Raw genomic sequence first — 12,549 nt, forward strand, 5'->3', positions numbered from 1 at the left:
GATGCTTCTTTTTTTTTTTTACAAGTATGTGCTTCTCTCTGCTGCAGGTGGGCAAAAACCTACAAATAAGAATACAGATGCACACATACCCCATGAATAATAAGTCAACGTTTCAAGAGGAAGCGCGGAGACGGAATGAGAGCAAACAAGGGGCTGACGGCACTGTCAATTTTATTTATATAAGACATTTCATTGTAAGTACACTCAATGTGCTTAGCAGAGATGATACAAACAAAAACCTGTGTGGGTTTACAATGCCTCAAAGCAGTGAAAACAGCAAAATAAAACTTTACAAAGAACAAAAAACAGAGCAGCCAGAAGGGTTTTGGGAACAGTGTTGTACTTAAAGTAGATAGTCAAGATAATCAGCCTCATGGATTCAGATTCAGATCAGCCCCCGTGAAACAAGAGGATCCTTGATGACACAGAAGAACCAGGACATCATGCATCTCATCCGGGATTGCCAGAGGAAAATGGATTTCATGCCACCTTGCAGCTGTAATGGATCACACTAACACTTTGCCTTTATCAGATTGTTATTGCCTTAACTTTGTGTGTGTGTCTGTGTGTGTGTGTAGCTGAAACTGATGGTTTCAATTGGTTTTAATCTGAATCAAATGTCAGGTTTGTCTTACAACCAAAGACTAATTGAAAAACCTGAACTTTTTTCTTTTCTATTATAAAAAAATTGATTTCTTTGAAGAGCCGGAGTCTTGTTTTTGTTCGTTCTCTGAAAAGTTTGTTTTATCAGCCTAATGTCTTGATTTCCACTGTTTACACAGCTGACAAATGTTTTCTGGGGAACATATTGATAAATGCCAATGGATTTCAAACAGCAAATTTTCTCCTGAAAGGAATCGAGTGTTTCAGCAAACTGTGTGAACGCTCATCCTTAGTCTTGAATAGCCTGAGAGGTCCCCTTCTGGGTTTTCCTTGTGGTTCGAGCATCTATCTGATGGAGAAGGAGCACAAAAGCTAAACAGAGACTCCTAATACTTCCTCTGTTTAGCACTTTGCAATTCACACACTCTGAGGCCAGAGAGGAGACACAAAAGAACTAGGTCCTAAGTCACAGCCAACATGCACACAGATAAAATTTGCACTTGAATAAGCTATGGGTATACTGAATAATTTACATGTCAGTTGTGGGGAACTGGAGCGTATTATATCCCTAAGGTTGCCAAATCACATCACCTCTTTGAGTCTTGCTTAGGAGATGCTAAAAGCAACTGAACTACCTGTTAATGGGGTTTGAGTCACTGTGGTAACGCCCTCAAGTTGCCAGATCTTGCTATGCAAGTTTAAGCTGCCAAAGCGTTGGAGTTTGCAGGTAGATGTTGTGTTTGCATGTGTGTATGTGTGCTTTGCAGGAAAAAACATATGGCACAAATGTTATAAATCCTGATTTATACATGTAAAAAAAACAAAAACAAGTGCTGCGGGGAAGTGACTCAGCCTGCTAAAGAAGGCAGAGGAGTCCCACTGGCCTAGTTTTTGCAATAAAAGGAGAATAAGGGGAAGGCCTCTTTGCTCTTAATCCTGTGTTCTGATGCGCGAGGAGAGGAGGAAATACATCTTCTGGAAAAACACCGCAGTCACAGATCATCCTCCTTCTAACTCAGACAAACACAATCACACCAATTCCACCCCCACCTCTCTCTCCCTCTATTCAAGCTGCAGTATTTTTCATTCACATCATTCCAAGTTTTCATTTTCTCCCCTAATTTTTGGCATCTTTTTGCACATCCTCCTCCCTCTCCATTAGTGCCCTCATCCTTCGTTCCCGTTCAACAACTACACCCCATCCCTTCTCAATATGAGCCATCATTTCCATCACCACCTGCTCCTCTTCTCCATCCCTCTTTCTCTCTCTCTCTTCCTTTAACTCCGTGTGGTAAAATAGGTCATTGATTCCACTATGCGCAAAACTGGGTCATTTCAGATGAAAACGTGAATCAGTCGGGAGGTGTTTTAAAGAAGCGGCGACGCACATGCGCCTCGCCACGCAGACCATGCTGTTGTGCACATGCACGCTTGTAAATGAGGTTAAATCCCTGATTCCAAATACAAAAACAAGATGGCACACTCGCCACATAGCGCCCACTCACGCGAGCAGACACAGGGGAACTGACAGGAATACATTCACTTGGCTTCCATGAATCTGTGGGCGTTTGTGGCACAAACTGTACTTTGGGGCTGTTCTGAAATTTTAACAGATGCGTTGCTCTCATATGCAGTGCCAGCATATGAGAGCAACCCCCCCACCCCCCCCAAAAAAAACAAAACAAAAAACAACAACAACAAAAGGAAAAACACATTTTAAACACAAAGGGGGAGTTGATGTTTTCTTCCACCAACAGCTGCTGCTTTGTCTGGATACACAGATAAATACAGTAAACACACTGACCAGATACAGTAAAAACCCACTGGTAATGCTACCATTCTTTTATTTTTTTTATGAGTATGTGCACTTCTACTTCATTGTCTTGCTAAGACTGACATCCAAAACCACAGGATGAAAGTTTATTGTGTTTTTTAAAAACTATCCATCTGTGCTTTGTGACGCTTTCTTTAAGCCCTTGCTACAGTAAATGTCACAATGACTCACAATCACCACTGACAACTTATCAGCAGTGTCTCCACACATTTGTATGTGCTGATATCAAACAGTGCGCAGACAGCCATTCGCCCTCATTAAGAAATCGTCGCATGTATGAGGTCATCACAGGGAAAGTCACCGACAGAAAACAGTATTTCTCCATTTCCCCCTTGCTTGAGTCAGCAAAGGTAATTCCCCACATTATGAATCATCGATTCATTATTAAAAATCCACGCTGTTCCAATTTTAATCATCAGATTATTATAAAAATATTTTCCAGTTGCCGTCAGACTTCAAACCTATTAATTTTCCTTAAAAGGTTAAGTCTCACTAAACACTGATAAGACAAACTGAAGGTATCGTAGAAGAAGCCCGAGATCGAGCCGAAAACACTTCTAAATGTCAAAAATAAATATTCAAAACATACTCAGTCAACGTAAGTTTTTGGAATCACATCCTATGTGATAATGATGCTATGCAACTGATGCTATGCAACTTTGCAATGCTTTATTACTGTGATTGTTAAATATAAAACACATTGTCCTTAATTGCGGTTGATGCTGAACTTCGTTAGTAAGAGACATAGGCTTGATTGATGATGTCACACGGACAGCTGCAGCTCACAGATGGTAACACAGCTTTATTTAATGGACCCTCTGGCTTTACAGCCCAAATCCCTCATTTCACTGTCTACTCTGCTCAGCTGTCTGAACTATTCTGAACCGCATTTTGACCTGCGTGGCGTACGACCACACGCGCATGTAAGCATACGGCCTGAGGAGTGCTTGTCAGAGACAATCTGTCAAATCTGTCTTGTTAACAGTGAAAACATGGCACGGACTCAGAAGCTCAATATTTAAATAAAAAAAATGAAATGCATTTGCAAAACCACAAAAAAACAAGACCTTAAACTAATTTCAGTGCTAATGGGTGAAACTGAGACGTATGAAATTTGTCTCTCTCAAACTTGGACGCATTACCTTCCACGCGTGCACTCCTGTTTTCTGTGTCCAGCTTTATCTCTTCTTCCTGCTCCTTTCCTGATTCCACCCAAGGACTTGCTTGATTTCTTTCTGGCCCCTGAGAGCCTCCCTTGCGTGCTCTCCACGCTGCTCTGAGTTGCCGTATAAGAGCTGGTAGCTCCAGGGCTAGGGAGAGGCCACCACATGTAACAGGAGGAGTCCTGAGGGGACCCCAAACTGGAGAATCAGGAGGCTCCTCTGGACAGACCCCAACATCAAGACCGGTGTCCCGCATCCTGAGATCTGGGCCCCAGAGTCCCTCTAGGACAGGCATTTTGATACCACGCTGGGATGGAAGGATGGATGACAGGTGCACCAAAAAATATCAAACTCAAGCAGAGGCTGAAACAGAGGAGAGGGTGAGAAAATATGGTGGTGTTGACAAAGAAAGAGGGAGAAGAAGAGGGAAGGCAGAAGGAGAAGCTCACTGTCAGGTAGCCATGGGTGAGGATGAAGGAGTTGTCTACATGTAGGACAGTGTAACAGAGACTGCAGGGAGACACGGTATCAGTAAAAGGAAAGTCAGTCGAACAGAAAGAATGAGAGCATAGAGGTGAGGAGTGACAAAAAAGAAACAAAAAGTGAGGTGCCGTGAAAAGCCAAAAAACAAGAGAAGAGAATCGTTGCGTATCCCTCTGTCCCAGAGCCACTGACAGTCTGGTTCTTCCTTCTGCCGCATTCTCTCTTCCCTCTTCAATCTCACTCGCGCCAACCTTGTTGTGGAGTCTAAAAGCCCCTCCTTCCCCCTCTCTAAGCTCGCTCACACACCGTCTCTCTCTGCCTACTAGCCCAATAACAGACCAATAGGATTGTGGGAAACACCGTTGAGCTTCGGTTCACAGCTTCTGTCACATGGTGAGAATAGTGAGACCAAAGCTGTTTGAGGTGAATTTAGGATATATACACAGACGCATCAGTCCCCCGAATTCATTTTCACAACAACGGTAGTTCAAAACATTAAGTCTATTTTTTACAAATTTAGCATTTAAAGGCAGACAAGACTATAAGAACTTACTACAGGCCTACAGTTTTTTTCAATTATATGCATCATTGTTGGATGGAAACAATAGAAAATACTACTAATATTAAATAATGTCCATTCAACTTCCAATGCATCAAATTACTTTAAAAAAAATTAAAGCAAAGAGAGATATTGAAAATTACAATAACATAAATAGAGGTAGTAAACTCAACCAGACGGTGGACATCAGTGGTGAAGTGAGCTATTAGGCTGGAGAAGCAATCCTATTGGGCTTGGTTAGCTTGTGGGTGTCTGAAGGCAGCTCGTAGGTACTTGCAGGCCAAGTGTGGCTCTGGTAGTAGTTGAAGCAAAAACTCAGGAGCGGAGATCTTTGGTGAGCATGACTTTTGATCAGCCTTGAAGAAATTCGGACAAAATGCGAGGTGATGTCAACTTGGGCTATAGTCAGGATGTGGAAGGAATAATTTTAGGATTTCTTCAATCCCACTGACATAGCTTCTATAAAGGAAGCAAAATTAGGGGGACGAGGGGGCACTGAGGTCACTCACGGTACCAGAGAGGAGTCCATCTGTTAGCTAAACCTCAGATCCAGGAGAAACCATGCAGTGTTTGTCGTGGCCGTGGAACGCTGGACCAACTTTTTAGCTTATGCTTATGCGGTACTTTTTGTGTCATTTTACAAGGTTCAGTCTCCAGAGTGGGAGATCTTTCTTTAAATCATCAACTCTGACATTAAAAACTTTTTTAAATTATTTATTTATTTACTTTGGGAAAACTTAAGAAGTTGGGATGGGATTTGTATGGCACAGGACTTGGTGCTAATAAATATTTAAACACAGAACAGAGGGAAGTTGTCACTGATTACTTTGGCAGAATATTGACTAATGGTGTTACCACAAAGAGCAAGCCACCTGTCACTGCAGCCTATTACATATTGCATTTTCTAATCAGCACACTGTATTGACAGTGAATATTACAACTAAGTGGACCGATCACCTGAAAGAGTTTGCAATCTGCGTCATCAGCATATCAGGAGCTATTTTAAGATTCCCACCCCTACGTGCGCATTGTTTATTTAACTCTTATGCATACAAGCTCTTTTTTTACTAATGCCCTGTTCCCAGGTGCACTGACTCAGTAACAATGCCACAGGAGCAGGATTCAACAGAATACAATTATAAACTTCTTCTGCTCGGGGGTAAAACGAGGTGCATGCTGTGAGTCACCATTCATTAAGGCCTCACTGGCACAGGAACACTTGGGTGGATTTGCTGTGATTTATTGGCTCTGAATTCTTCAGTATAGGTGACTAACCAGCCCTGGGCCAAAACACAGCAAGGATTTTTGAGAGTGGCAGAAGAAGATTTGAAAAAAAAAAAAAAAACAACCCAAACCCCTTTAAATTCTTAGAAGATTTTCATGTTTTAGAAATGTTAAAAGAAAATGGTCAGTTTTTAAAATTAAAATGAAGTAATTTTTAAATCTGCTAGCTAATGTCCCTAAACTAAAGCTAACTATCTGCAATCCTCTGTTCTATCAATTCTACCTTAAGCCTAATTCATTCTTTTATCTCATACAACCATTATGCATCATGCAACTGTGTCCCTTCTCTAGCCTAATTGATTTTATTGGCCCAATTGTAGCAGAGACTTGTACTTCAAGACAAGTTCAAACCTCTCTGTTTTATGTCTTTTCAACCATTAAAGACCTGGATTTCCACTGCAAATTGCTTGTGCTGGACCTAAAAAGCTGGCAATGGCAAAACTGCAGAAACAGTGTTGTCATTGCCTTTGGAAAGACTTATTACATGAAATTCACTGATGACTCACAAATGCAGCCTATAAATTCTGCCTGTCACGACTTTCTTTTAATAATAACAGAATATTCAGTTCTCAAACCCACTGAAATGTAGTCTGGTTCTCATAAGGAACCAAGGCTGATGAAGCTCCTCAGCATTGAAGCCCAACACTGGGCATCCTTGATAAATGAGATCACAAGGTTGCTGGTTATCAGTTGTCTCTGTTAACGCTGAGTTTATCCATCCAGCTTTTCAGAACCATAACAGTGAGATAAAAATGTGATAAAAGCAGAAAACTAGATCATAATGACAGCTAAAATTGATGTAGATATTGTTGTTAGTATTTTAGTGTGACTAGCTCCCTAAGATGTTAGAAGCTCTGTTTCTGCAGGAAAAATGAACTTTCACATGGAAGTATCTGTTACTCGTTATCACCTTTACTGAAAACATATGTATTTCTGTGGCTGCTGAAATCTATTAATCTGAATAAATTTCAGTGAATGTAAGCCAGTTAGATATAGCATGTGCTCCTCTTTACATGCACTTCATTTGGAGGATGCAGTACTAACAGTTTTGGTTTTTCCAGTGGAATTGTTTCCTTGAGAAACGGTCACATGCAGACAAAAGTTTCAACACCCTCGCACTCACCCTCACACACACATGACAGGAACATAGCCTTGAACGCCACGTATCACTTGCAGGGAGTTCGTTCTAAGAAATCACGAGACAAAGAGCATTAAGATAAAAGATACACTACTGTGAGAAACTGTGTGAAGCAGGCAGTGAGAGTAAATGCAGAACAGAGTAATTCATTGAAAATGTATCATTGCTATGTGCTGAGAATATAGTTGTTTCATTGTAGCTTAGATCAGCATTTGGTATTTTGTGTAAAATGTATTTTCTTGTTGGCTGTATTTGTAGTATTTCTCTGTGCTTGCACCAAGAATCTTACTATATTCACATCAGAAACAAATTTTCCCTTAAACATGGAATATTATTATGCTTAGACTAGTGACAGCCATTTTCAGAGGATTGAACCCTTGGACTGTCTATATGTTCACATCATTCATTCATGCAACGGCCTTAAGGAAAATTCTGCAATTTTGGCAAATATGAAATGTGATTACCTGGACTTTATCATAACCTGATTATGTCTGAGTATTCAAAGGTCAAGGTCACAGTGACCTTATGTGCATTTCATCCTTGTGGAAAATGATACATTTACATTACATCTGGCATAAATGTCTGTCTTGCTGCCATAAACATTGCACTATTGAATTAATATTTAATTAAGCTTGAATTAATTTTTAATTAAAGGTTACCTTGTACCAGATAAGAAAATCTGTGCCTTGGGTTACTCTTTTTAGCTTGGTTGATTGGAACACTAAATCTCTGTAGCCTAAGGAGAGCAGTAAAAATGCCTCTTTTACTTAAAACCACCAGCAAATAAAAACATATCTGTGTCTGATAACTCTCTGTTCAAGTCTGAGGTGTTCCTTTAAGGCAGAATGCTATATCAACATTAATAACACATACTTAAGATTTCATTCAACTTCAATTTTAACATTTGAAATCATTTGTAATCCGTACAGTGAATTTTAACCAGTTGCTCACTCTCTACATATGGCTTTCGTCTGCATCATTGTAATGCATTTCCAGATCTCTGCACGACATGTTAACAGGGGGTAAACAGTGCCGTGGTTTAACCAGTCATTATCTATCAGATAGACACAGCTCATACACAACATGTGCACATATAAAAAATAAAATAAGGGGGAAAAAGATGTGAACAGTGTACGTTTTGTAGGTTTTCTAATAAAGATCACTTTATATGGCTGGAAACCACTGACTCTCTGTCCTTTAGATTTTTGAAGGAGACTTGAAGACTGGGTCTTTCTTTAATTTAATATGATTTCTTTTCAAGCCTGCACTCATTGAAGCTGCAGTGTCCCCCACATGTTGTCATGTCCCACCCACAGACTTAAAAAAAAAAAAAGAATAGCTGATCACACTACAGTCACACGCTCAGAGCAGCATGCAATAATCGACAAACGTCTCCTACATTTTCTGAGAAAGACAAAGATAAAATCTTCTCTAAATGATTTTATTGATCTCAGGCAAACTACTGAAACAAACAGCGACCTATAAAGATATCAGTGCAATTCCAATTTCAAATGTTTTCAAGCATTTCTCCGTAAAACTCAAGCATTGTCAAGGATTTCCCGCACAAACCATGTGAAACTAAAGGGGGTCAAAGTCAGAGCTGTGAACAAAAATCAGCTCGCCTGACTCACTGACCTCTTTCAGGTGTCTTATTTTCTTTAATGGGAACCCCTTCCTAATTTTGAGTTTCCATTTCCCAAAGAGTACTCTCATCACAGTGTCTGTCTTCTGCCTAGTTATAGCCTGCAGTCATTAAACTAGCCTGTACCCATTACCTATCATTTAGATAGATAAATTGATAGATATAAGGATATATGTATTTTAAAAACGTTAAATAACACAGTGAGTCTTAACAGTGAAAGTGTCTCATATAGTAACTTTCAAGAAATAGTGCTGGTTGTGTTTTTATAACAGCTACAATGACATTCATGGTGTAAGGGGTTAAACAACATCAGCATTTGTATTTTTAGACACACTGTTGTGGCTACACTTCATCGTCTCATCCCCAAGGTCTAAGACTGTAGTTATGATTAACAGCTATATCTCCTCTCAAGACAAAGCCTTTAAAAACATGGCCTAAGCAGGCTAAGTCCTGCATATGTAGGACTTTTCCAGATTAAAAACACATTGTGTATTGAAACCCACAGAGCTGAACAATGTAGACAGTTTACAGAGATAGCGGAAATATGCATCCCTGTTTGACATAGAGATTATTCTCGGCCAAAGGTCAGTGAAAGCCTGAAACCAAATATCTGAAAACACTATCTTCTACCAGACTACAGCTGACTACATATGCTGTATTTACAGCATACGTAGCACATTGATGGAATCGGGTCAATGATCATTCTTACCCAGCATGCGAACCTGTATGGCATTCTGCTCCCAACTTTTGAAGGCTACAGCTCCACACCTCTGTGACAGAGAGGAATAGGGAAAAGGGGAAAGGGAAGGAAAGGCTGACATTAATATTACAAAGGCCAAAAATATGCACACTGCTATCAATGAACTGTGTTTAGTGAAAAAGGAAACTGTGCTAAAAGCCGCAGTGACCCTACGTGTGAAGCCACAGACGGTTTTCACACTTGTGTGCCACCCCTGCACTCTTTTCCCACAAGCCCTCACTTAAAAGTAAGAGAAATTCTAAATGAACAGTTATAAATGGAAATTGAATTTAAACTAAAAACGAACTAAAGATGATCTATCTATCCAACCATAGCAAATAGCAAATATTTCAAGAGATTTTGGTCTATTTTCATCACATCAGGACACTTCCTGTGTTGGGTGCTTTGTCAAACTGAAAAAGTAATTTGGGGAAGGAAGAAGGGTATTTATTTAAAGATTATTATTCATCACAGTGAGTAAGAGAGGGTAGGGGCAATCAGTGACACTGGCATCTGTGCTTCCAGTAGAGACATGTCTGTGTTTTGGCCAACAACGCTAAAAAGTGGGTCAGGCGGCATACTGGCATACACTGGCAATGATTTGCGCATTGATCACATGCTTCCACATGGTTGGCCCTCACGGCCAGGGGTCTTTAGTCATCTTTTTTATTTATTTTCTATCAAAGGTGTACTTGTCTCTAATTTAAATCACATGTTTTTTTGTTTGTTTGTTTGTTTCTTTAATAGTGAAAGATGGAGCAGATAAGACTCACAGTACTGTTCTTCTCAACTCCCACCCTCCAATACCTGATACTATTACACTGTTACTATCATTATTGGTATAACGGCAAGTTAACATTAAGTTTACAGTTAAAAATTATTTTTACAAAAATGTCACAATCCCTGAGTTTGTGTAACTGTTTTCAATTATATATTCAGAAAACTTTATTCTCACCCTCCAATTAAACTTAGGCCTCCGTTTAAGACTCTCAGCTCAGATGCTACTGTCCCACTGGAAGTTTTTTTTTTTTTTTTTTTTTGTACTACAAAATGTCGAAGAGTCCCTTCAAAGTAATATGAATGTCAAAAGATTAAAATACCATGACTGTCTTATGAGTCAAAATTGATAAATCTTGATAGCAGTGCCACATCTGCCTGTGTACCCTGATCTGATGTCAGCTCTTGAGTATAATTAAAACCCAGAGTCCTGTGCTGTAGATCAGTCAGACACAGCTCGGTACATTTCCCAATTGAGGTCATCTATTTATAATAGCCAGTAATGGCTATAATAGTTATAATGGCTTGACATCTATGTGCATTTTGGAAACGGGTGAGAGGGGACTAGGTACAATGTGGGAACAAACTACATACACACACACACACACACACAACACATATAATATATATATATTTATATACTTTTTCCTTTCAAATATATATATATATATAGAATACTTATATATATGTACGTATATATATACACATGACTGAAAGCAGGTACTCTAGCTAACCTGACAAATCATCTGTTATCCATTATTAAACATGTTCTTTCTTTGTTACTCCTTTGGAGCAAGACAGTCATAAACATGTACCTTGAGTAGGAGGATTTACATCTGATTTAGCGCACATTGTTTACCGTCAAGCAGGAAATGGGTGGAAGGAGGCAAACCAGAGGCAGTGACTGTTCGCTCATTCAGCCCACGTGGTTATGGCATGTTTACAGGACACGTCTTGTCATTTTTTTCCATGATCTCTATGCTCACATCATTACTCATTTCATCTGGCCAGCTTTCTAGTTTAAGTCTATCTCTCTCTCTCAAATGCTTATGACTAACACATCTTTTCACTCTCCTGTACATAGCGGGGAGTCAATGTTTTGTTTTTGTTGATATTTATCCCCCATCCGTTTTGTGCTAGGGAAACAAATGGCAATTTGAAGTGTTTTAAATTTTCGTTACACTATGTTTGAATATTTAGCCAATACAAAATGGATGTGGTACAACATATGAATGGTTGCATCTGTAGCTAAATGTCCACTCGGGTACCAACAGGTCAGTGACAGTCATGGATACAGATGTTTGGACAACAAATAGTTTTAAATTATTTAAAACTTTTCATATATACAACTGAGAAATTTCATTAAACCCTGAAGTGGAACATGGTCAAAGAAAACACATATTAAATGTTAATGTTATGGATCAGTTTCTTCAAAAGTTTTCATGGGCAGTGTGCAGGCATCACTTGTACTAAGTGATGCATGGAATAAAAGAAATAAGCAGTGTGCATAATGATGCATAATAATGCATAATCAGCATCTATTCAAAATATCAGAGGGCAGAGAATAGTAAACATCAAATCAGGGAATTAATCTAACAATGACAATTTAACAGAAACTAACCCAAAAATTCAACAATTACTCAATAATATCATCTACCAAAAACTTGCTGGTAGCACTACAATGCCACACAGTCAAGAAGTGGGGACAGCTAAACCATCTTCCCCACAATTGAGTAAGCTCCACGCTTCATGGAAAACCATGAGGTGTGTTACAAAGTTCCTGAAATAACTTTTATTGTAAAAACCACCCTCTCTAATAGGCTACAGACCCTTTAGTTAGGATTAGAGTTATTTATTTATAAGGTTAATAAGGTTAAGGTTAATAATTTTCATGCTCTTTACCCATACCTTATGTAAATAATTTATGCATATTCAATTCAAGTATCTGCTTAGACATTTATAACTGAACATCTAATACTTAACATATATGCTGTGGCATGTCAGCAAACACCACAAGCAAACCCAGCCAAAAACAAGTCCACTTCACATCTTTCCCCTGCTTGCGTGTGGTCTGCAGTGCCCAGGCTGCAGGTTGACTGCTGTAAATCTGTCAGTACACTGACGTGACACATGGCAATAATACACAAGGCCGAACACTGCAGCAAACACGGCGTACAAGAACAAGCCTGCACCAATAAGTCTTTACCACAAAAAAACACAAGGTCATTATTGGCTTGCTACATGTCGTGCAAACATTTAGTCCATATGAGAATACTAGCATGCTCATCCGGTATTAATGCAACGCCACAGCATGCACCATAAACAGT

General features: G+C 39.4%; 1 protein-coding gene across 2 annotated transcripts in view; it reads right to left on the reverse strand.

The window, feature by feature from the left end:
- The window catches only part of LOC102305114 (cAMP-specific 3',5'-cyclic phosphodiesterase 7B), a 31,230-nt gene that overhangs the window by 18,215 nt on the left and 466 nt on the right, over positions 1–12,549 (reverse strand). Inside the window, exons 2-3 of one of the 2 annotated variants that reach the window (XM_042226745.1) lie at positions 9,416–9,476; positions 7,050–7,112 (exon numbers count right to left, since the gene is read on the reverse strand). In XM_042226745.1, coding sequence (XP_042082679.1) covers positions 7,050–7,074 — 25 coding nt within the window. In that variant the 5' untranslated portion in view covers positions 7,075–7,112; positions 9,416–9,476. The remainder of the gene's footprint in view (positions 1–7,049; positions 7,113–9,415; positions 9,477–12,549) is intronic. The other variant, XM_005914336.2, reaches the window with a different exon arrangement.

Source organism: Haplochromis burtoni, unplaced genomic scaffold (genome assembly GCF_018398535.1).
Source record: "Haplochromis burtoni strain Fernald_Lab_line unplaced genomic scaffold, NCSU_Asbu1 Contig_8, whole genome shotgun sequence".
Lineage (NCBI taxonomy): Eukaryota > Metazoa > Chordata > Actinopteri > Cichliformes > Cichlidae > Haplochromis > Haplochromis burtoni.